This window comes from Rattus norvegicus, chromosome 10 (genome assembly GCF_021556685.1).
Source record: "Rattus norvegicus strain SHRSP/BbbUtx chromosome 10, alternate assembly SHRSP_T2T, whole genome shotgun sequence".
Lineage (NCBI taxonomy): Eukaryota > Metazoa > Chordata > Mammalia > Rodentia > Muridae > Rattus > Rattus norvegicus.
Genome location: NC_141543.1, coordinates 113,316,601 through 113,337,924, shown reverse-complemented (window position 1 = coordinate 113,337,924; position 21,324 = coordinate 113,316,601). Strand labels below are relative to the sequence as shown.

Here is a 21,324-nt window from a genome sequence, read left to right as displayed (position 1 = left end):
GAGGTTTGCTCTGTGCATTTGGGGAAACCTGGGGTCAAAGACTGGTTCAGTGAAAAAGGTGTGGACAGATGCAGAAGGCAAGAGTGGCCTGGTAATGGCAAGGGGGGAGCACAAGCCAGGCAGCACCATCTACAATTGTCCAGTGAACAAAAGGTCTTGGGACAGCAGGCCACAGCTGAGCAGAAAGGGTTCAATACAGGTACCCATCCGATGGGTTAAGATGGATGTAATATTGGGTTCAGATCCTGGTCTTTGTTCTCTGGAATGGAAGCCGCCTACATACAGTCTGGAAAGGTTCTCAACTGCAAAAATGGTCTTTTAAAATGCAGACCTAAAATGAAGGGGAAATGAAAAAGTATCTGGTCCATACATTTCTGTCACAAGGATAACAAGGCTGAGTCATAGCCATGGAAACCTCAATAGCCATCACTGGGCACCACAACCTACCTCCCATCGATGTATCAAGCCAAATGCAATGGCTGAAAATAACTTTGTAAAAACACTATTAAATGGCACACCAAGGCATCTTTTACAAAAAAAAATATAATAACTTAGTTTGCATTTTACAACATTTCCAATGGGTCAGGGCATCCTTGAATGGGACCTAAGGGGTCAGAGCAGCATGTACCTCCCTTCCCAGTTCAAGCACCAGGCGGGGCTCATGCCACCAGTCTGCAATCTCTATCGGGATTTGATAGAGCAACTGAGCCATGGCTCATCTGAAGGACAGCAGTACGGTGTCACCCTGCAAGTCACTCCATATTTATTTCACAAGGGTTTATGCCCCTTTCTTCTGCTTTCCTGTACATCTTTTGAAAGTCACTAAAGCGTGGGGCACATCCAAGTTGTGCCTCCCCAAAGTGCACATGTCCAGTGAAGAGGAATTCTCCATGCCCTGGTCGTACTCCACACTGCAACAGTGTTGTGACATGGCCCAGCCAGTGGCCACTGTCCTCAGGAGCTGGCTGGAAGACCCTGCTCTTCTGCCTGTGGAGCCTGCTCACCCGTAGGTGAATGACTGACACTTGCTGTTCTGGTACATGGGTGACATCCTCGATGAAGCCTCGGACAACTGTAGAAGAAGAAGACAGAGGTCAGCAAATCTAATGGGCTCTGTCAGCAATGGCAGGCACATAGCACATGTCGCCCTGGGTATGTCCCTGGCTGTCCAAGGCATTCAGAACTGGCCATGAACCTGCTCTAGTCACATAGCAGCCTTTTGAAAGCTCAATAATGAGCAGAAGTCTGTGATATTGATACTGTCAGACAAAGACATTCCACTGGGCATCAGCTATACAGCACACACCCTCCAGGTAAGAACAAGGAAATAAGCAAAGTGCTCTGCAGTTCTGGGTCACATCAGGTGTCGCAGTGCAGCTCAAAGGGCAAGAATAATGAGAGGGGAGGCAACAGGGAGCACCTTGTATTGGGTAGTTGGGTAGGGCCTGGGGAGTGGAGCAGTAAGGAGTCAAGATTCTACCGAGGGATAGCTCTTAGCTTTTGGATGAGGGTTGGAGCACAGTCAGCTGGACCCCAGGTCAATATAGCCACTATTATGGCAACAGTTAAGCAAAGACTTCCCCTGGTCTAAGGAGAACACTGTATAAATATTCTAGCAAGGAGCCCCCAACCTCAGAAAACATCCCTGACTCCAAAAGGGCTTTCAAGACCCCAACCACTTGGATGAAGAATGAGCAAAGCTCTGAGCTGTGGCTGGCACAGGGACATGCCATGCTGCCCACTGCACTATGTTCCCAGAGCACTTCTGAAATTTAACTGAGAACTGAAGGACTTCCAGAGTCTGCAGGAGACTGTGAGCTGCTGTACACAGTGAACATACACTGACACACTAGTATGCAAACCCCAACTCTGCCTGCATGCGTGGTATGCAGACTCACCTTAGTGTACACAGTGCACTGCTCCCTGTAATTGCAGGGTGAAGCCAGGTTCAGCAAACTTCAGCAACCCACCCTCCCATACACACACACACACACACACACACACACACACACACACACACAAGAAATCAATGCTGACTTAAGAAAGCACTCAGATCCTGGAAAGACAACCACAGGAACAGACTTACCAAAGTCACTGGTGCAGATGGCAAGGAGGACCTCAGTGTCGCTGCAAGGTCGACAGGGGGCTGGGGAGGAAAAAAAAAAACCAGGGTAATAATACAGCCCAGACAATACTGCTTTGTCACAGACCCTTCCCAACCCTAACACTGCAGAATACAAAAGGCCTGCCTCCCTGGCCTACACATGAGGGTTCGTGTTTGAGATAAAGTCATAAGTGAGACCTCCGGCCAACTCCAACTCTACCATGGGAGTGATCAGCAAAGGAGGAGGCTGAAGACCATCTTCTGTCAAGTCAGCCATTAATTCCAAGGGATCACTTGGCCCTCCTAGCTCATGCTGTAGCTGCAATAACACTAGTCCAGACAAGGAAAAGGAGCACATGCCACTCCCACTTATTTTGTTAGTATAGTTCCAAATAAACAATTCTACCCATTTAAAAAACAAAACAACAATAAAAAACAAAGTTGTTCTTACAAGCCTGTCACAATGCAAAACCAACCCCAAGATGAGCTGAAACCACATGTGGATACTACCCAGCCAAAGTACCCTCCTACAGCTTCCAACCACAACCTAAAATGGTGTGGGTATCTTAATGCAAAGTAGGACCCTACTGCAGCCTGATGTCTACTCCCCAGCTCACAGTCCCAAAGGAGAATCTCACTCAGTCCATCTGGCCTGGGCTTACAAGAACCAAGGCTACGCATCTGCAAAGGCAGTGTTGACTGGAGTGTGGGAGAGTGGACATGATTGGAGAAATCAATCTGTCTGCTGTGGGTATAGGCTCTTGAGCTGGGGCCATCAGTTTATCCCCTCCTCTAGGCCTCATTGAGCCTTGGGACAAGTTATATACTATAAGAGCCCATCAAACTGAGTTTTATTCATAGGACTCAGGCTCGAGACACCCAAAACCTGCAGCCTGACATCCTACAGAGGGCCCAGAGGTACATATACTCTTAGAATGAGCTCCCTCACTGGTCAACCACTTGCATAACTCATTTCTCCAGTAACAGCCACCTCCTGCCCTTAGCCCCACTTCCCCTGGTGTGAAACAGAAACTGGCTCAGCAGCTTCTCCTCAAACCAGAGTTTTCAAGAAGATGGAAGCTTGTTATCTGCTGTGAGTTATGTCTCAAGGCTTTGTCCTCAGTTTCCTGCTTTGGGCCCAAGTTCTCCGATAAAACAGAAACCCTGGGGTATGACATTTCAGACAAATTTCCCTGTAGCCATTCCCCTGCAAAGGCTTTGGGGAAGCCCTCTTCTCAGGGCTCTTCGGTCCTGGAAGAAGTCAATGCTATCTGCATGCCTGGAGGCTACCTACCCTGACCCTAAGTGCTGGTGACATAGCCCCAGGGGAACCAAGACTGCACTCATGTGGGTGGAGGGTAAGCAAGCCAAGTGTTTCCAGGCCAACAGGAGTTCAGAGAAGCCTGAAGTTCAGGTCCTGAAGGAGTAAACCTGAGACAAAGTCTTGGGGTTTACAGTGTCCTAATCAAGCACAGCTCTCTATGGACCCTTGAGCTGGGTGTGTCTGGGGCCCTATCCTTTGCACCTACCTCGGAAAGGGGGTGGGGTGCCTCCCAGCCTAAGCACTTGCTGACTCACCCACCCACTCACCTGCAAGCGCTTTTGCTTCTATTTAGCTATCAGAAAAGGGAGAAGCCACCAAACAAGTACAACCTGTTGGCATCAGCACAGCCCATCAGAAAATGAAACACTCCCACCCCCATGCCAGTTTCGCAGTCCAGAAACTTCTACTGAGGAGACCCGAATGAAGAACAACTCCTGGAAGCCAGTTTGCTGGTCTCTTGGATGTCCACCCTCAACTCTGGTTGCCCTGCAGCCCCTTTCCTTATTGTGATATTTTGCTTGGGTCACCACAGTCCCCTGAACCTCTGATGCCACCTGAACCTCTACACTGAAGCTGCTGAGGTATGTGGCTCCTGTAGCTGTTCATTCTCACACTGACTAGGAACCAGCACTCATACTGGATGTGAGCAGACATGGGCTGGGCTGGGCTGGAACACAGGCAGGGCTTGGCTATACAGAAGACCTCAGAGACTATTTTGGGCAACATGAGATTCAGAGAACAGTATTCTGGGATATAACCCTAGTTGGTAACTGACCTGTGCCCACAGGCTGGTTTATTGACCCTGGTGACCACAGTCTGCCTGAAGGCCCCCTTCAGGAGGAAGGGCAGCAGACGCTAGGGAAAAGGTTAAGTGTTCAGGCCACACAGGGTTGGGAGTTGGAAGCAAGGGTCCCCAGAAAGCACCTCAGATTGAAGAGTTAGTTAAGTTGAACCAGGGCAGCTCCTCCAGTGGAGAGGAGGTAAAGAGCAGAGACCCCAGTCCTGGGCATTTAGCCTGAAACAAGTCCCTAAGTTTTGCCCTCCCTGTGAGTTATATGTGCTGGAACCTCAACTGATAGTTGTAGAGAACATGTAGAGACCACCCCCTTCAGCTGTCCTTGGCCTGGCTCACAACTACCTGTAGGAGATGCCCCTTTGTCAGGCTAGGCATCCTGCAAACCTGTGAGAGCCTCAAGGAGTCGGTGCCATGAGTGACAACTGAGCTAGCTAGTGGCCCACCTGAAGGCATCCTTGAAGTAATTTTGAGCTTCGTTTCTGTGGAAACTCAATGTGGATACTAAGCACCTCCATCTAGGAAGAATTATTAATCAGATTCAAGTTCATAGCAGCTGTAGAATATGCTGGCTGCAGATGCTGACATTGCATTTCCTGGGAGCCACTTTGGAAATCAGGCAGGAAACACATACAAAAGGAACTAAATGAGGATAAAGAAAACAGGATTGAGGCCTCCTGGGGACAGATTCGGGTAAGGGCTCAACCTGGGCACGGTCCAGAAAGCAGGAAGAGCAAACACAGGCAAGAATAGCTGGATGCTAGGAAGCAGACCTTGCAAGCCAGACTAACTGGTGTATGGGCAGCACTGTCTAATGAGAACAGCCAGAATGATACATATAGTTCCAAAGCAAAAACCTTATACACCAAAGCCCTTTGAGGGCCCTAGTGGAGCAGAAAAGCAAGACATACCTGGACAGAGTGGCCTAGGAGCTAAGGTCTAGGCTTCTTCAATGATCACCACTACCAGGTGCCACCCAAAGGACAATGTGACCCAAGGGTTCTCTGAACCCTCCAACCTTGCAAGGGAGTCAGTGAAGACCACACCATTCTTTACCCAAGGTTGAGAGAGGATTACGATGAAAAAATAATCACAAGAAAATCACAGTGGCCTGAGAAACCACCAAGGCAGGAACTGACCAGAAGGTACAGGACTCCAAACAATATGCACCCTTCCACCACAAGACATGACACTGGGCATGGTGGTGCACATCTTTAATCCCAGCACTCTAGAAGCAGAGGCAGGTGGATCTCTGAGTTTGAGGACAGCCTGGTCTATATAGCAAGTTCTAGGATGGCCAAAGCTACAAAATAAAGAGACCCTGTTCTCAACAGAACAAACAAACAAGACACGGCTTTCAACCCTCACACCATCACAGCCCATACACCAACTCTGTCTACCAAATGGACCTGAGCAATGGGGTTCCATGTAGCGTCTCAAGCCTATTAGCAACAAGCAGAGCAGGATTTAGAAGGATAAGTAGGCACGTTCAGAAGCAGTAGGTTCCACCCTGTGAGCCCAATGAGCCAGTGACAGTAATAGCAAAAGTATCCTGCTGCCCTTCTCTTCAGCGTGTGTCTGAAATGCCACTGTTGCTACCAACCCCCTCACTTGACACCCCCTCCCAGAGTTCCACAGCAATGGCCGCCAAGGCCACGAGCCCACCAGGATGGAACCAGGACACACCCCAGCTGTACCAATCCCCTGAACCAGAGAGAATCTCACCCTTGCTGGTCACCCCATAGTCATTTTTCCTACATAACTGGGCAAAGAGAGGTCAGCCTCCAGGTAAGAGTTTTATCTGTACTCAGAGGTAGGGCCTTCACTATTCTGCCAGATTTCCCTAAGCATCAGAGGTAGTGCCACTGCCTAGATATTCTGAGCAAGGAAAGAGGGGCAGCAGGTGCAGGGTTAGCAGCCAAATCCAGCATCCCAGATGCTGGGGTCACCTCTCATATGACCTAGGCACGCCTCTGGAACAGCACTATACCCCACTGCTCCGGTCTTTTCCATTGTGATGTGGGTCACAAGGCAACTATGCTATCCAAGTAAACATGAAGCTAACGCTGTAGACACTCCAGGACCTATCCTGGAGCAGCAGCAGGTTCTCTCCTTTCTGGGTGGGGATCAAGGCTCACATGCACATACGCACATGCTCTCATGTACTCTTGTCTGGGTTCCAACCCATGGCACCACAGTTCTCTTGAGTCGGCACAAATGAGAACTGATTCATCTAAGAGCTTGTCTGCCTCTGGCATAACCATCCAGGGTCAGGTACGCTCTTCCTTCTCTGCCGACACTGCTTTAGTTCTGCCTTATATCTCATTTCTGAAGCTGCACCAAGGCCAAAACAGGAAAAAATGGGGAGGGGGGGACCTGCCACTGGCCATAGAAACCTTGGAAGCTGTCCCAACCTGAGCAGGACAATGGCCAGCACTAACATTTCACATTATATATCCACCTTTTCCTTAAGCACTAACAGCTCAGGAGCCCCCATTCTCCAAAAAAGCTACTGTCCCAGGTGAGACCATCTCAACCATGGGACTCAGGTGCTGCTCCCTAGGATGGTTGGGACCCAGTTCTAGGTAATGCTAGTTTCTGTGCCCATTTTCAGACAATGCTAGAGTTGGGCCAAAGCTCATAACCACTCCAGTCTGAGTCTCTGACCTGAATTCTGATAGTCACTATATAGTGTCTGACATTGACGAAGTATGCAAAATCACTACAAGTTTGATATCACAGACATCCAGGATCAAGCAGGTGTTTGTTTTGGGATAACGAGGGAACCCTGAGGCTCAAACTCAACAAAGTCCTAGGCACAGGGATAGCATGACATTTTACCTGGGACACTGCCTTGTCTTCACCTGTGGCCTGAAAGGTGCATAGAACATTGAATATAGGACTACAGCTAAATATCTATGTCTTCCTGAAACCCGAGGAAAAACTGAGGCCACTCAACTGACCCCTACAGGTCTCCTTCCCTTAACCTGAAAGTGTGGACTTGGAGACAGCAGACAGTAAAGGAGAGGAGAGAGGGCAGTTTTGGGGATCTATCAGTCATCCTCATTTATGAGCAAAGAAATAAGACCCTAATGGATCAGAGCACAGGAGGTGAGACTTGCCTTACCGTAAGTGGACAGACACCTCTCTACTACCCACCACAAAGACACATCATTGATACAATTTATCTGTCGTAACTGGTCTTTGCTACTTTGTGGGTTCTTCTTTTTCCACCCTTTATCCTCCAGGTTTCAGTCCCTGTCATTAGACAGGAGAGAAAGGATAGAAGGGAGATAGATAGAGATCTCTGAATCTAATTTTTTTCTTCATGTTTCTTTTTTGAACACAACTACTAACAAACTACGTCCAACCCCCTTGAATGATCAGCAACCACTCTCCCTGACTCTCGGGGCCTTGCATTTATATATTCTCTGAGAAGTTCCCAGAGTTTCGAACGTCATACAATCACAGAAACTATCTGCACCTGGCAGAGACATGCTTCTGCTGGAGCGCAAGGCAAATCAGTCAGCTGCTGCAAAGTGACCCATATTCCCAAACCTGGGATTAAAATGAAAACACGTTCTTATCACTACCGTCTGCCACACAGAAAAACATCTGCTGTGTCAAAACAAAAGAAAGAAAAAACCAAACAAACAGAAACAAAGCCAAGTCCACAGCTTCAGTTATGAGGCCCACATGCCACCTCATTTAGCCTTCCCATGGTTTTGGAGAAATGTGTGCCTCAACCTCATCCGTCAGCATCCAAAGCTGCCACTACATCGGCTCCTGAGGGAAGTGAGGTGGCAGGAGTTCCTGACTACTCTGCCCCAGTGGGGAGCTCCTCCCACAGTTACCTACCCCAATTCCCAGCAGGCACCTGGCTACACACCGCCCTTTCTTAACCTCAGACCCTGTGGGGTACTTGCTGGCATCTCCATCGAGCTTCTGGCTTTATCTTGTGGAGATGGAGCTGGCTCAGCTGTGCTCTCCCTGGAGACCTTACATGTCCTCCTCAATCCTAATATCCATCCTCAAAAACCTCTGGGATAAGGGGTTGGGGATTTAGCTCAGTGGTAGAGCGCTTACCTAGGAAGCGCAAGGCCCTGGGTTCGGTCCCCAGCTCCGGAAAAAAAAAAAAAAAGACCCAAAAAAAAAAAAAACCTCTGGGATATCACGGCTTCGTGCAGTTCTGCTCCCCACCCAAAACTATTTCACGTCTAGGGCAAACACAAAAAACCTGAACCAGCGGTTTGTGTGACCGCTGGAAGGGTAGAGGCTCCACCTCAAACGAGTTATACACAGTCCTTTTGGGGACCAGAACTATAAGCCATTCTCAGGGAACACAGCCTCCTACCACCTCACTTCCCTCAAGTCAGAAGCTCCGGGGGCCTAAAGGTACACAACAATGAGAAGTCTTCTTAAAGGGGGTCTTGAATGAAAAGGCTGCATTCAGTTTTAAGGTCCGATACTCTCTTGTGTTGCAGTCCTTCAGTAGGACAAAGGACTCAGGGGACAAGCATGCCACATTGAACCCACAGACATAAGAATGTTTCACAGAGGTGAATTCGGGAGAGGGTAAGGGAATAATCAGTGTGATTAGGTGAACCCCCAGTGTTACCTGAGAGTAAGCAGCAGGACAGGTTAACAGGCCCATGCTAGCCCTGCGAAATGTACTTACCAGAGAGCACGTGCAGGTCCAGTCCCCTCTGCCCACTCATCAGCTCATACTGGAAGCCTGTGGTCCTTCTGCTGATGTCCTGCTGGGGTGTGGCCTCCACAAATAAGCCTCCCTGCTCTAGGCTGAAGCACTGCACTTGGCCAGGTTCGCCTCTGACATCCCGCACCAACAGTCTTAGTTCTCCAGTTTTTTCCAAATAAATATTGGCCCCAGAGGAGTCCCTGAAAGGCTTGATGCACACAGTCAAGTTCTGGGCAGGTGAGAAGGTGTTGGGCCGTAGGTTAACAATGAGCGCCCCGGTTGGGTACATCCATTCCACAGAGCCTGCTGAGCAGCGCAGGTACACCTGCTCCACCTCCTTGCTGTGTGCCTCCCGGGTGAGCCCACTGTGGGAAGAGGGAGCGGGGTTAGCCAGGATCTCAGAGCAAAGGTCCCACATGCATCATCCCACACACGGCCTCACTCAAGAGCCACTCACACTCACCTGACACATGTAAAGGGAACCCACCTCTCACAGCTTCCAGTGGACTTACTCCAAGAGTGAAGCTGAGCAAGACCAAAGCTCTGATGGTACAGGCCATGCTGGCTCCCCAGACCCTACATACGTCCCATGCTGCACCCCAGGGCACCAGAGTCTTCATAGCTTCCTCAGCCAAGGAAATGGCATCAGGAAGTTAGAGGCAAGAATGACCTGGGTATTCTGAGACATCTAGCAAAGCGGACCAGCAGGGCCACTGCACCAGCCAAGGTTTCAAACCACTCAAGGAAGTGAAAAAGGAGGATGAAGTTTGTGTGTAGAGATGCCATGGGTGCACTACACATGTAATCACATATTCCAGAGAGCAGCTTCCAAACCAGCTGGAGGAGTCAGCCACAGGAAATCAGAGATTTGATTTTTCTTCTTTTTTTTTCTTTTCTTTTCTTTTCTTTCCTTTTTTTTTTTCAGAGCTGGGGACCGAACCCAGGGCCTTGCGCTTGCTAGGCAAGCGCTCTACCACTGAGCTAAATCCCCAACCCCAGATTTGATTTTTCTTAAGCCAATGATCTGACCATTTGTCAGTCATTTTCAAACCTGAAGCTTATTTCACCAATCATATTCTAAAAAATAAACTCAAGAACCATTAAAGCAGAATTCATTATAAGGGTAAAGGAAACATCCCTGGGGCAGGAGGTGGGGAGAAGCCTAAAGAACAAGAGAACCTTTGGATGGGATTCCTAAAGTGACAAGGTTCCTAAAGTAATAATTGGTCTCACATATGCCAAATGAAAGGATGTGTGTAGTATGCTACACCCTTGTGAGGTGGTATTGTTTTTAAAAAAAAAATCGAAGCTGCTGAAAATGCAGAAGTTTCTCCTGCTCAAACTATAAAGCAAAAGTCAGCTCGTTGCTAAGGTTACGTCATAACCACAGTGGTCTTGGAAAGAAACCAGTGGCTTCAGCTAAGAGTTCTATTACAAGAGTTTGGTTCTGATCAGATCTCAGACAGGTTCACCCACATTCTTAGGATTTTTATGCAAAATAAAAAAAGGCTTTATCCAGAACCTAGCCTGAGTGAGTTACCAGAAAGCCTTCCTGCAAGGGAGAAAATGTATAACACATGGCATACCTTTACTATTAGTGACTCATGCTTCCGGCCCCCCAAACCTCATTTTGTATACGAGGACTACAGTAGTCTAAGAGCATAAGTCACCCCCACAGACCACATCAGAGAGAAGCATTGTGGGTGAACCCCTCCTGACCTGCTTCCCACCCCCACAAGGCTCTGGGCCAGGAGCAGCCAGCCAGCAGGCACTGCCCAAGACACACATATAGAATAAACTTACAAATTACAGTCAATAAAACTCACACAAGTTCATCTGACACCTATGCAGGAATGGGCATAATTATAGTATTTTATGAAAATTAGACTAAATGGGCACATGGCTAAAACCTAATTACTGTTTTTCTCTTTCTCCTGTCTCCAACATCAAGGGACAACTGACACTTGCACCAGGACAGTCACAAATCTCAACTTACAAATATAAATTATATTTAATATAAAGCACCCAGCATGAGGTTTTGCTTCCTGAGATTCAAGAGCATGGAAGCCTCACTACACCTCAGAGCTCTGACCCTCGGTGCAGCAGAGGGAGATAGAAAGACTATCCTCCACAGGATAACCAAGGAGACATGAGGCCAGCCCACAATGCCCAGACTAGGGGCTACCATCCACATGCATTATGCGGTCCCCACTACACTCCACTTAATTGGAAAGAACAACATGAGGGCAGAGGACCCGCAGAAATGAGGTGCCGGTGAGCCCACCTCTACTCAGGCTTCACTAACTAAGGGAAGGATTAAGTGTGCATCCCAGGACAGTCAAGAGTGTACCCTCACACTCTCCCAAAATATTCAGATCAACAAGAATACGACTAGTCGCTTGACACAAGAGCTTTCACATCGCTAGTACATGTGCACAGTCCATGTTTCAACAAGCAGGAACTAGAGTAAAGGGTCCCTCAGCCAGACAGATCTTTAATGAAGTCAAGACAGGTTCCCACCAGAATACCTAGTACCCCAATTTCAAATAGCCAGCACCGTATCATCTTAAATGATCACTGACCAACAGGACTTTACCATCTTCATGAGATGGAAATGATGCATCAGCTACACAAAATAAAACAGTCATGTCCCACTACTATGATGAAACTCTATGGTACAGACGGAACTCACCCTAGTCTACACCATAAAGCTGACAGGGATGATCTGACCATAGGTCAGACTGAATAAATGGTGTGTATGGGAATGTGTGTGTCTCCAGGAGCAACACAGTGTCTTGCATGAGCTAAACAGACACTGTACTAACTACTAAGCCATTTCACCAGCACAGTGCTTTTCTTTTTTGTCCTTCAATCAGCAAGGCTCACTACCCAGATGAACACAAATTCTAATGGCCTCGTGAGACAAAGCATACATTTCAGGTTGTTGTGAGGACTCGAGGATGCTAGCAGGGCTTGTTCAGATACACTGCTAATGCCCACAGCCCTGCCTCTGGGACAGGACAAGGGTCTCTAGAAGGGTTCCGGATCCAAGCGTAACCAAAAGGCTCTGCCGATAAGTTCTGCCTTTTGTTCCTACCTTACAAGACAGGCCAGGTGTGACCACACCTGCCGAGTTCCCACTGATCACAGTGGGAAAGTTCATGGTCCACCTTTATGGCACTGGCTAATCAGCATGGACAGAAAAAGGGATTTCAAAATTTCCAACTTGATTTCTTGGAAACACCTAGAGCCCACATGAATTAAATGGAGTGGTCAGGGTTATGGAGAGCAATTTCCTTCCCACCAGAGGCCAGAATACAACATTTTGAGGCTTGCTCCACCCAGTGATTTGTTCTAGACTGCTTGAAAAAAAAAAAGTCATAAATGCTGTGTAGAAGCAAGCTGGGCAGTAGCCAACTGATCTGTGAAGTGCACTTATAAGTGGGGACCATGTCTATAACAAAAGGGAGTATTATGTTTTCTCCCAGCCCTATCTTCCTACCTACAACTACCAGATGCCTTCAGCTGTTCTCTGCAGAGCCTGGGAATGAGGTCGTCAAAGGAATCCCAGAATAGGAGTGAGTTGGGGGAGAAGGGCCAGGTAGGTATAAGGATGGACACTTCCCACTGCTTACACTCCTTTGGAGGACCTTGGCCTGGCTCTGGAGGTAGGCAGGGGAGAGGGGGTGTCCAAGGGGACAGGTAGCCAGCTCACAATGCCCAGACTTGAATTTGGGGGCTGCCACCCCAGCAGTCACACGCATCATGTGGTAGTTAGTCATTTGATTCCACTTAATTGGAAGGAACGACATGAGAATGGACCCGCGGAAATAAGGTGTCCTTTACTTTGTCTCTACTCAATCCCTCACTACCTGGGGGAAAACAACCCCTCACCACAGATCCCTGGGCTCAGGGAAAGGTCGTCTTTCAGGCACACAGTATTCTAAGAACCTGAAAGAAACCCCATTCCAAGGCCGGCGTACGGTTTCTGGTTTTGGTCTGCTGGAACAGGGCACCCCAAGCCCTGAAGTTAGAGTACACTAATTCTGCAGTGCAGGTTGTGAGGAGAGAGAGTTAATTACCATGGGGAAAGGGCAACCCGGTAAGAGCTTAGCATCACAGGCTCATGGCCAGCCCTGTGATGGCGCCAGCGTTCCCAAGGCCAGTCCTCCCCCAGATCCAATCTGCTCTTGTCTGCCCCAAGCTCCCTGTTCTTGCCAGGCAGAAGGGATTTCTGCTGGAGAAAAAGCTCCAACTCCCTGAAAGACCGGTGCTGGAGCACTCGGGAGGCAGCTCTCAATCTTTCAGTCCAAGCACTCCAGCAGGAGTCTTGATGAGAGTTGATTTTGGTCTCTGTGGTTTCCTCAGAAAGTCAGGCACTGTAAGTGTACAAGATAACCATTGATGCCCTGCTTACGCAGATCCGGGGCACTGCTCAACATCCACCTTTCTCAGAAAACCCTCTTGACCAAAATCACCCATCACACGCATTGCCCCATGAGCCCTCTCTACACTGGAGTCTGTGCTTCAAACCAGATCGTGTACCTTCCCCAGCCTGCGCAAGCGCCCTTCTCGTGGGATGAGCTACACTAGACCCCCATCGCCGTCCCAGCCCACGTTTTCAGCGGAGACCCGCATCAGCGCAGCGCGCTATGCAAACCGCTGAATTGGCAACTTGCAGCGAATCAAACTGGCTCTGAAAAGAGAGGGGGCCGGCCGCTGTGCCTGGCGCGTTTTCAGTGTCCAAAGTAGCTACTATTCCTCAGGCACCCCGCCCGCGCACGCTTGTGACTTGTGCTTCTTTCCATACGTCACACTTCAGTTAAAACAACAGCGAAAAGTCCTCCGCTGTCACCGCTGATGGGGGACGAGGGGTGTCACAGGAACCCTGCGCCCTGCTGTCAAGGGCGGCTTGACCTTCACCGAGGAGGCGCAGGGCTCTACCCTACTGCATTTGGCAGGGGACAGGTGTCGACCCCGTCTTGTTGCCCCGAAGACAAGGCTGGTGCTGCAGCCGATACGTGTCTATCCCTCTAGATGAGCACAATCCCAACCCTTCCTCAAGGAACAGAAATCCCAATCGTTGGGAGGACTGAACCTGCAGCCCCTGGAGCCCAGGAAACCCACTAGGGCAGTGATTCGCGCGCGGAGAGTGGGCGTCCTCCGAGCTGGGACCCAGATGCCACCAACTCTTTTGTTCTGAAACCAGAGCTGGGACGGGGGTCACAGGACTTGGCCAACATAGCTGTCCCTACCCTGCAGGCACCACCAGCTCTGCCACCCGCTGCCGAGGGCTCCGGTCCAGGTCCAGGCGGTCCACGCTGGAATCGTCCCCCAAGACTCACCTCCCCTTCCAGCTGCACAGGTCGCTGGAGTACTGCGCGCTCGCGCCGCCCAGCAGCAGCAGTAGCAGCAACAGCAGCGGTGGCGGCGGGGGCGGACCCGGCCCAGGGCCCGGGGACCGAGGCCACTGCTGCCCCGCGCGCCTCCGGGCCGCCCACACCACACCCCGCATGCTCCGGCAGGGTCTGAGACCGGTGCGTGCCTGCACCCACAGAATAGACTGTTGAGGCAGTGCTGCGGGAGGCGTGGGTCCGCGTGCGAGCTGATCACGTCGCGCGTCTACAGGCCATCCCGTCTAGCCCCTGGCCGCCCACCATAGGAGCCGCCCCAGCCGCCCAAGCTGCAACCAGAGAAACGCGCCGGCTGCCCCTAGAACCTCTGAGCTGGCAAGTTCCCGACCGTGGTCTGGCTCAGCTGGGGGGCGGAACCGTGAAGCCACCCCGCCCTCGTCCGAGCTCCGCCCCCGCCTGGCCTACGGCCGGGGCCAGCAGTTCCGCCCCGCGCGTCAGCTCACAGGTCTGCGTCCTGCCAGCTCTGGCCTGGAACGCCCTGGTGTCACGCCGCTGCATATACTCAGTGGGCAGCATCTCGCAGCACAGGACGAGGGAAAGTGCAACTTGGAGTGGGACAAACGACTTTGCAAAGGACGGGAACAAGGTCAGGGAGGAGGGCTGGGGCGGGGCCACAGAAGCTGTGGGATGGTGATGGGAGAGTTTGGGCCTGGGGGAACTGCACCATCATGCATGAAGTGAAGAAATCTGAGCTCCTTCCAGCAGCTAGACTCCATCTTTCAGACAGCCTGAGTGGCCTCGAGTTTACAGGGTCTTATTGTGACGCTCACAGCTCAAGAGCGAGCGGTGGCTTCTTGGAGTTCCTGGCACCCTCCCTTTCCCTTCCCTGTATGCAAAATTTGCCTTGGTAGAGAAACACTCTGCTATTAGTAAGAGTAGGCAGCTTCCGCGAGGTTTTGCGAGTCTCTGGAGCACCCATCCCATAGAAAGGCCTTAAAGTGTGCAGTCAATCCCCAGGCCACACTTCCAAGGCTCCTGCTGTCTCTGTGTCTAATACGCACTGTATCATCTTGAAGCTGAGGTCATAAGCTGGATGCTTCTTTACAGCGGAACCTATCTTGGGCAGTGTGGGGCTTTAGTATCATTTCATCTTGGGACCCATCATTCTATACTTCAATAGGATCGCCCCTTCCAGGTTTGACAACTGGAATTGTCTCCAAACATCAACAGGAGTATAAAATAACCATCCGAGAGCCCAGTCTGGCAATGAAGGAGGGTTGTACTTCCTTCTATGGATGTTCATATGGAGGTCATGGAGATCCTAACATTTAGTGGGGGAGTTACACAGGAGCAGGACAGAAATAGGTAGGTGGAGGGACACTTTCTCTGGCCTGTAGCTTGATTTAAAAAAGAAAAGAAAAAGAAAAAAAGAAAAAACGCAGGGAGAAGGTGATGAGGCAGTCTTTCTTCACTCCAAAGCCCCAAACAGTTACAAACAAAACTGACCTGGATACATTTCAGGAGGCAACAAGGGATTGCAGGGTACCCTCTGTCCATGAGGAGAGGCCTAGAAATCCAGTTTATTTTTCAGTTGGTGACCATACTGAGAGCAGGAGAGTGACAACGTCTTCAACACAAAGAAAGAACCAGCACCACCTGTGGATTCAAGGCCACTGAACAGCTGAGGAGAAGCGAAGAGCTTGAGGAACTGGAAAAGACACCTGCATTTTTAAGAATCGGTGCGAAACAGTCTTACAACTGAGCAGGCCTTTGTACTCAACTAAAACCCAAAACTGGAACCCTGCCTCGCATATAAAGTGATGTCACCCTGAAATTCAAGGCCCTGTTGGATGCTCAAGGGACACACCTGTGCATTCAGAGCTTGAAGGTCTGCTCCACCAACTTCAAGGCCCTTACAGCATAGGCCTGGCCCCTTTCACTGCAAGGTTCCAGTGCACAGAAATTATATGAGCCAGGTGATAACCCCAAGCAGGTGAGCATAGGAACCTGCAGATTGCACACTGTACACTCCGGCTACTTTCTAGATAGTAATCCCTTTTACTAGGGGCTCTGTGGAGATGGAGACACAGTTTGCATGTAGCCAATCAGGTCTCATCCATCTCGGAAGGACTACAATAGCTCATCACAGTGCAGACCACAGCATGAAAGCCAGCAGTGATGGTAAGCAGTTCAGCCATGAAGAGCTAACGGCCTGCAGTCACTAACCAGTCTCAGGTTGACTAAAGCTGGTTCTGTCCCAGGGAATGGTACAGCTCATGTGCATTTGTCCAAAAACAAGCAAACAAACAAAAACAAAACAAAACAAAACCCAACCAAAACCAAAAAACAAAACAGTGGAACGCAAGATTGAACTGGAATCTATTCTTTGCCCTTTAGTTTATGACATACAAATACTAGCTCATTATTACTGCACATCTATTAAGACGAGATGCTAATGACTGGGAGGAAGGAGTAGACACTGGAGATGTCTCTATTTTCTGCTCAGTTTTGGTAAACCTTTTAAAACCCAAGAAAAATTAAGAACAAGGTAAGGATGACTATTTGTCTATCAGGGTTCTTGCAAGAATCCCGTAGGACATCGAGGAGGCTGTCACTGCCTTCCAGGACCCAAATCCTCCTGTAGGATCACTGAAGCAGTCATCTCCTCATTCTCATCCCCCTGACCCATTGCCTAGGCTAGGGTGGGGACAGGGTGGTTTTCAGAGCTGTCACTGGGATGCACTCTGCTGGCTTCTGGAGTTTTGTGCTGGAGAGATCCTCATAAACTCCTGACACCCGTGCTGACCACTGTCCTACAACATCTGCAGAAAAGATATCCCCCAACACACAGGGCTCCTCAGGGCAGGAAAATGAAGTAGGTCAAGGATGTCAGGTTGCCTACCAACCACTGTCCTAGTGGGTTGCCATGGACCCACCAGGGCCTGGACATTGTCTCTGAGGTTTCCCAGAGGCCCTTTGGGAAGTTCTGTAAGGAAAGAGCCTGGTGTGTGTTATTCCATGATAAGGTGGAAGGGACTACTTCTCAGGTAACATTTTATAAGCTAAACCCAAGAAGGACTCCAGCATCTCCCTCCTGACCTGCAGTGGGGAGGATTGGCCCTGCCATGGTCCTTGCACCATTGGTACAGAGTTTGATACAAATATCTCTGATAAATTCTAAGTGCAGCCTCAGGGTGGAGCATCTGTAGTCAGATGTGAGACTGAGGAGGAATATGGCCTCACAGATCTGAGGACCAGAATAACAAGGTCAGCTTTGTATGTCTGGCCCCAGAGATTTCCTGCCATACAGTGTGAGCTAGTCCAGTTCATGGGACCCAGCAACAGAAAGGAGATGCTGGGGGCAGGCTCTGTGGGACCAGATCTCTCAGCTCTTTTAAACTTTAGCATGTACATAGGTCCCTGTGAGTGATAGACTACGTGGCTTAGGTACTAATACTATATTCTGCTTTCCACAATCTCCGGTGTTAGGGCCCATTTTTGTACCTCAGTTACTTCCAAAGCAGGGCAGCTCTAATTCCCAGAGTGAGACGGGGTTCTCGGTGTCAACGAATAGTACCTCATCCTTCGATGGGAGCCGGTAATCGGAGGCTCTCAGGGACAGATTCAGCCATCACTCCTTTAAGGGAAGACACATTATGGGAATTCTCTGTTTCCCCATAGTAGTGGGACTTTGTGCCACAGACACAACAGACTGCTGAAAGTGGTAGCTTTTGCCAGATCTCGAGATCTCCATTGTTTATGAATGACGATTCTGTTACACAAAATGACTATCACTAAAGAATCACCTACGGGGGGGAAATCTGTTTTCTTCCAGCATTTGAAATTTTTGAAGTTAGCCAGCCATGCCCTGCTTTGGCCTTTGGTGTTAATATGAGAACACAGCCCTGCTCAGCCCCAATCCCCAAGTCATCTGTCACCCCAGTATCCTCCTCTGAGTTACTCTGCTGACCTCTTAGCAAGGACACAGTTATCATAATTGTGGTCAAATGATGCGCAGAGAGCCAACGCTTGTAATTTCACATTTAGCAACTGCACTGAGTAACCTGTAATTACAACATGAAACAGCCTGGAGGCCTCAACTCAGCAACCTTCACCTAGCTCCCCCTAACCTAATTTGCTAGCAGGTTTGCTGTCTATGAGTCAGAGGAAAGTGGGAGAGAGGGAGTCTTAGCTGGCTTGACCTTCCTCAGGTCCAGAGAGCAAGGACCTCAAGCTCCACAGCCGTAGATTCAAGTCCAGGCAGACTGGCCAAGGTAGCACCTAAAGTGTGTAAGCACAGGGCATGTTAAGTGTGGGCAGTTGTGTGTGGTGCAGTCTAAGGGGCAGCAAGATGTAGGTATCCCACGTGTAGGCACTTGACTTTTGAGGATGCTCTCAAGGGAGAAGGGGTGGCCATAGGAGAGGTTCAGCTACATCAAAATTCATACATGGAAGTGACAACTTGACATGTAAGCAGATCATAGTTGTTAGTCAAGTGACCACAGAGGCCCAGGCAAAGAAACCTATGATAGAATACTGAGCTATCGGTAACACTCTTAATCTCAGCACTTTGAAGGCAGAGGCAGGTGGATCTCTCAGTTCAAGGCTAACCTGGTCCACAGAATGAGTTCCAGGACAGCCAGGGCTACACAGAAAAACTCTTGTCTAAACAAAACAAAACAAAACAAAACAAATTAATCCACACATCTAGCCTATCATGGTTTCTGACCTGGAACAACTGACCTATATCAGAAGCTGCCTGTGAAATTAGGGGCACAGATAGTTCTGCCTGGGTCAGGAGACGACGTAGAGGAGCTGAGCACCAGGGTGAGAACTGAGGGCCAAGAGATGTTTTTATGTGCCCCAGATACTGTAGTAGCTGAGAGCATCGGGAAGAAGAGAAAAGGTATGAAAAATAAACTCAGAGAGCAGGGTGGAGTGTAGTGAAGTCACCATATGACAGTGCCCATATTCTAGGGTGTGACTGAGTGTCCCAGCAATGAGAAGGTCTAACCTTCTTAGTTGAGTGACAAAAATGAACAGAGGGAATACTTCCTGTTGTTTAAGGAGACAGCAGTGTATCTACCCAGCCACTGCCTAAGGTTCTCCGTGTGTCTGAAGCATCAGAAAATTGTAGTGAAGACTGTCCACTTTCCCCAGGAAGAAAACTGTGTGTAAATCTTGTATACACATACACATCCCCAAAATTATGTTGTGGTCACAGAGGTTATGACCTTTCAGCCCTAAGCACTACAATAGAAGCTCTGTCTACGAGGGTGATGGGCCATAGACACACGGTGCTGTGACATAACCAAGAAGATATACACAGACACCAGCCCTCAGGATGTTGGAGATTACACTGATGTGTCTTTGATGTCACTGGACACGGAGCCACTGAAGACCATCCGTCTGTTCCTCACCAAGCCTAGTCCCACTAAACAGCTAAGGAAGCCACAGGGCAGTAGCACCCTCTTGAGAGTTCACAAGTGGCATGGGAGCCTAACACTTGGCACCTGCATGAGGGCAGTCCTGGACAGATATTACCATACAAGGAACCTAGTAGGTACTCAATCTGCATCTGACTCTCAGAGGAACTTAAGCCTGACCTATCTGTGATCACCCTTATGGAATAGCAAAAACAATTCCAGATACACAGCAGGAAGTTAGCACCCAGTAGAAGCCCTTACTTTCCTGAAACTTCATAGCTGAGGAAAAGACTCACTCTATTATGTTTGTGTCGTCTACTTCCCTAGATAGGAAAGTACCTTCAGAACCTAAGCGGGCCTGTAACGAGTTAAAGGATGGGGATTGTGCCTGAGGCCTAATCAACCTAGGCTAAACTAGAACGCTAGTCCCACCAAGGCATAACAGGACCCATACACTGGGAGGTAGACCGTATTAGTTTGGTCCTGTTGGGAAGGCTGTCTGAACATTTGCGGGCACAGCCCTAACTCAGTCAAAGGTGAAAAGCTGACTGTATGTAGGCAAGGGGAACAGTAGAGAGTGTAAGCACTACCCAGTATTTCCCAGTTGTTCTGGACTAGGTGTCTCTCCTCCTGAACATAGCTGAGGTCAACACTGAGAGACTGAGGACTGGCCCTCACCAACAGACAACAGCTATTTGTACCCCAGTGACTGAGACCAGCTATCAGAGGTGGTTGTAAGGATTTGTTGCTGGGACATGTATCTACCCATATTATCAACCCATTTAGTCCTGTCTTTAGAGAAGAGATAGGCTCTTGAATGTGCAGCTGGAGGCTGCCCAGTGGGGGTGGGGGCTAAAAGTCACACCTGCAGCCCTGGAGTCATGAGGGCCACCAAAGTGCTATTCCAAGGTAGGACCCCATGCTGAACACATATGAGACAAAACAAAACGAAACAAACAAAGCAAGAACCAGGAATCCTCCTGTCCTGAGGGTTCCACGGGACAGAGCTCAGAGGATGTCAGTTGGATCAGGTCTCTTGTCTTCAGTATGTCACCTGTGTGTACCACCTTGTTCCTGAGGCCACTGGAATGGCTGCCCTGGAAAGGAGCATCCAAAGGCCCAAATAGCTTGACAGGGTCAGTACCCTTCACCCCAGCCCACTTACAGTGTCCAACAGGACTGGGAATAACTGGGAGGAGACCTCAGAAATGTAGTTGCTATGAGAAAGGGAACTACAGGACACAGGGTGGCAGGGATGATGCTGACCCTTACATACCTTCTGTGCTCTCTGTATCCTGCCAGTAGCAAAAAACACATAGCTAAGGAACCCCCTTGGGTTTCTGACTGCAAGGGTGGTTGATGGGGTCCTTCCAAGATGGCAGAACTGTGAGTGGGCAGCCTGCTCCTTCCTCAGCATTGACCCACTAAGGGATATGGGAAACTTCAGGCCAACACAGCAGGTTAGAGAGCCTTTGCTGCAGCACGGGTCTCAGGCTACAAACAAGGTGTCAAAGCTTCAGCTCCATCTCTACCTTACTCTCCCTGCATTTGGGACAGGGACACCAGGTCCTATGTAAATTTTTACAATTGAGAAAGCTCAGTGGACCTCTCTTTCAGGCTATGA

At 49.4% G+C, this 21,324-nt stretch overlaps 1 protein-coding gene and 1 long non-coding RNA gene across 3 annotated transcripts; one reads left to right on the top strand and one right to left on the bottom strand.

Moving 5' to 3' along the window:
- Nucleotides 1–525: 525 nt before the first annotated feature.
- On the bottom strand, nucleotides 526–14,643 carry Metrnl (meteorin-like, glial cell differentiation regulator). Of its 2 annotated transcripts, NM_001014104.1 has the most exon segments (4): nucleotides 526–1,072; nucleotides 2,087–2,146; nucleotides 8,900–9,285; nucleotides 14,266–14,631. In NM_001014104.1, coding segments are annotated over 4 exon segments (936 nt in total). In that variant the 5' UTR covers nucleotides 14,436–14,631; the 3' UTR covers nucleotides 526–752.
- A 132-nt stretch (nucleotides 14,644–14,775) lies between these two features.
- LOC134480728 (uncharacterized) lies at nucleotides 14,776–16,108 on the top strand. Its single transcript, XR_015632360.1, has 2 exons — nucleotides 14,776–14,920; nucleotides 15,866–16,108. It is a non-coding gene; the product is annotated as an uncharacterized LOC134480728 (long non-coding RNA).
- The last annotated feature ends 5,216 nt before the right edge of the window (nucleotides 16,109–21,324 follow it).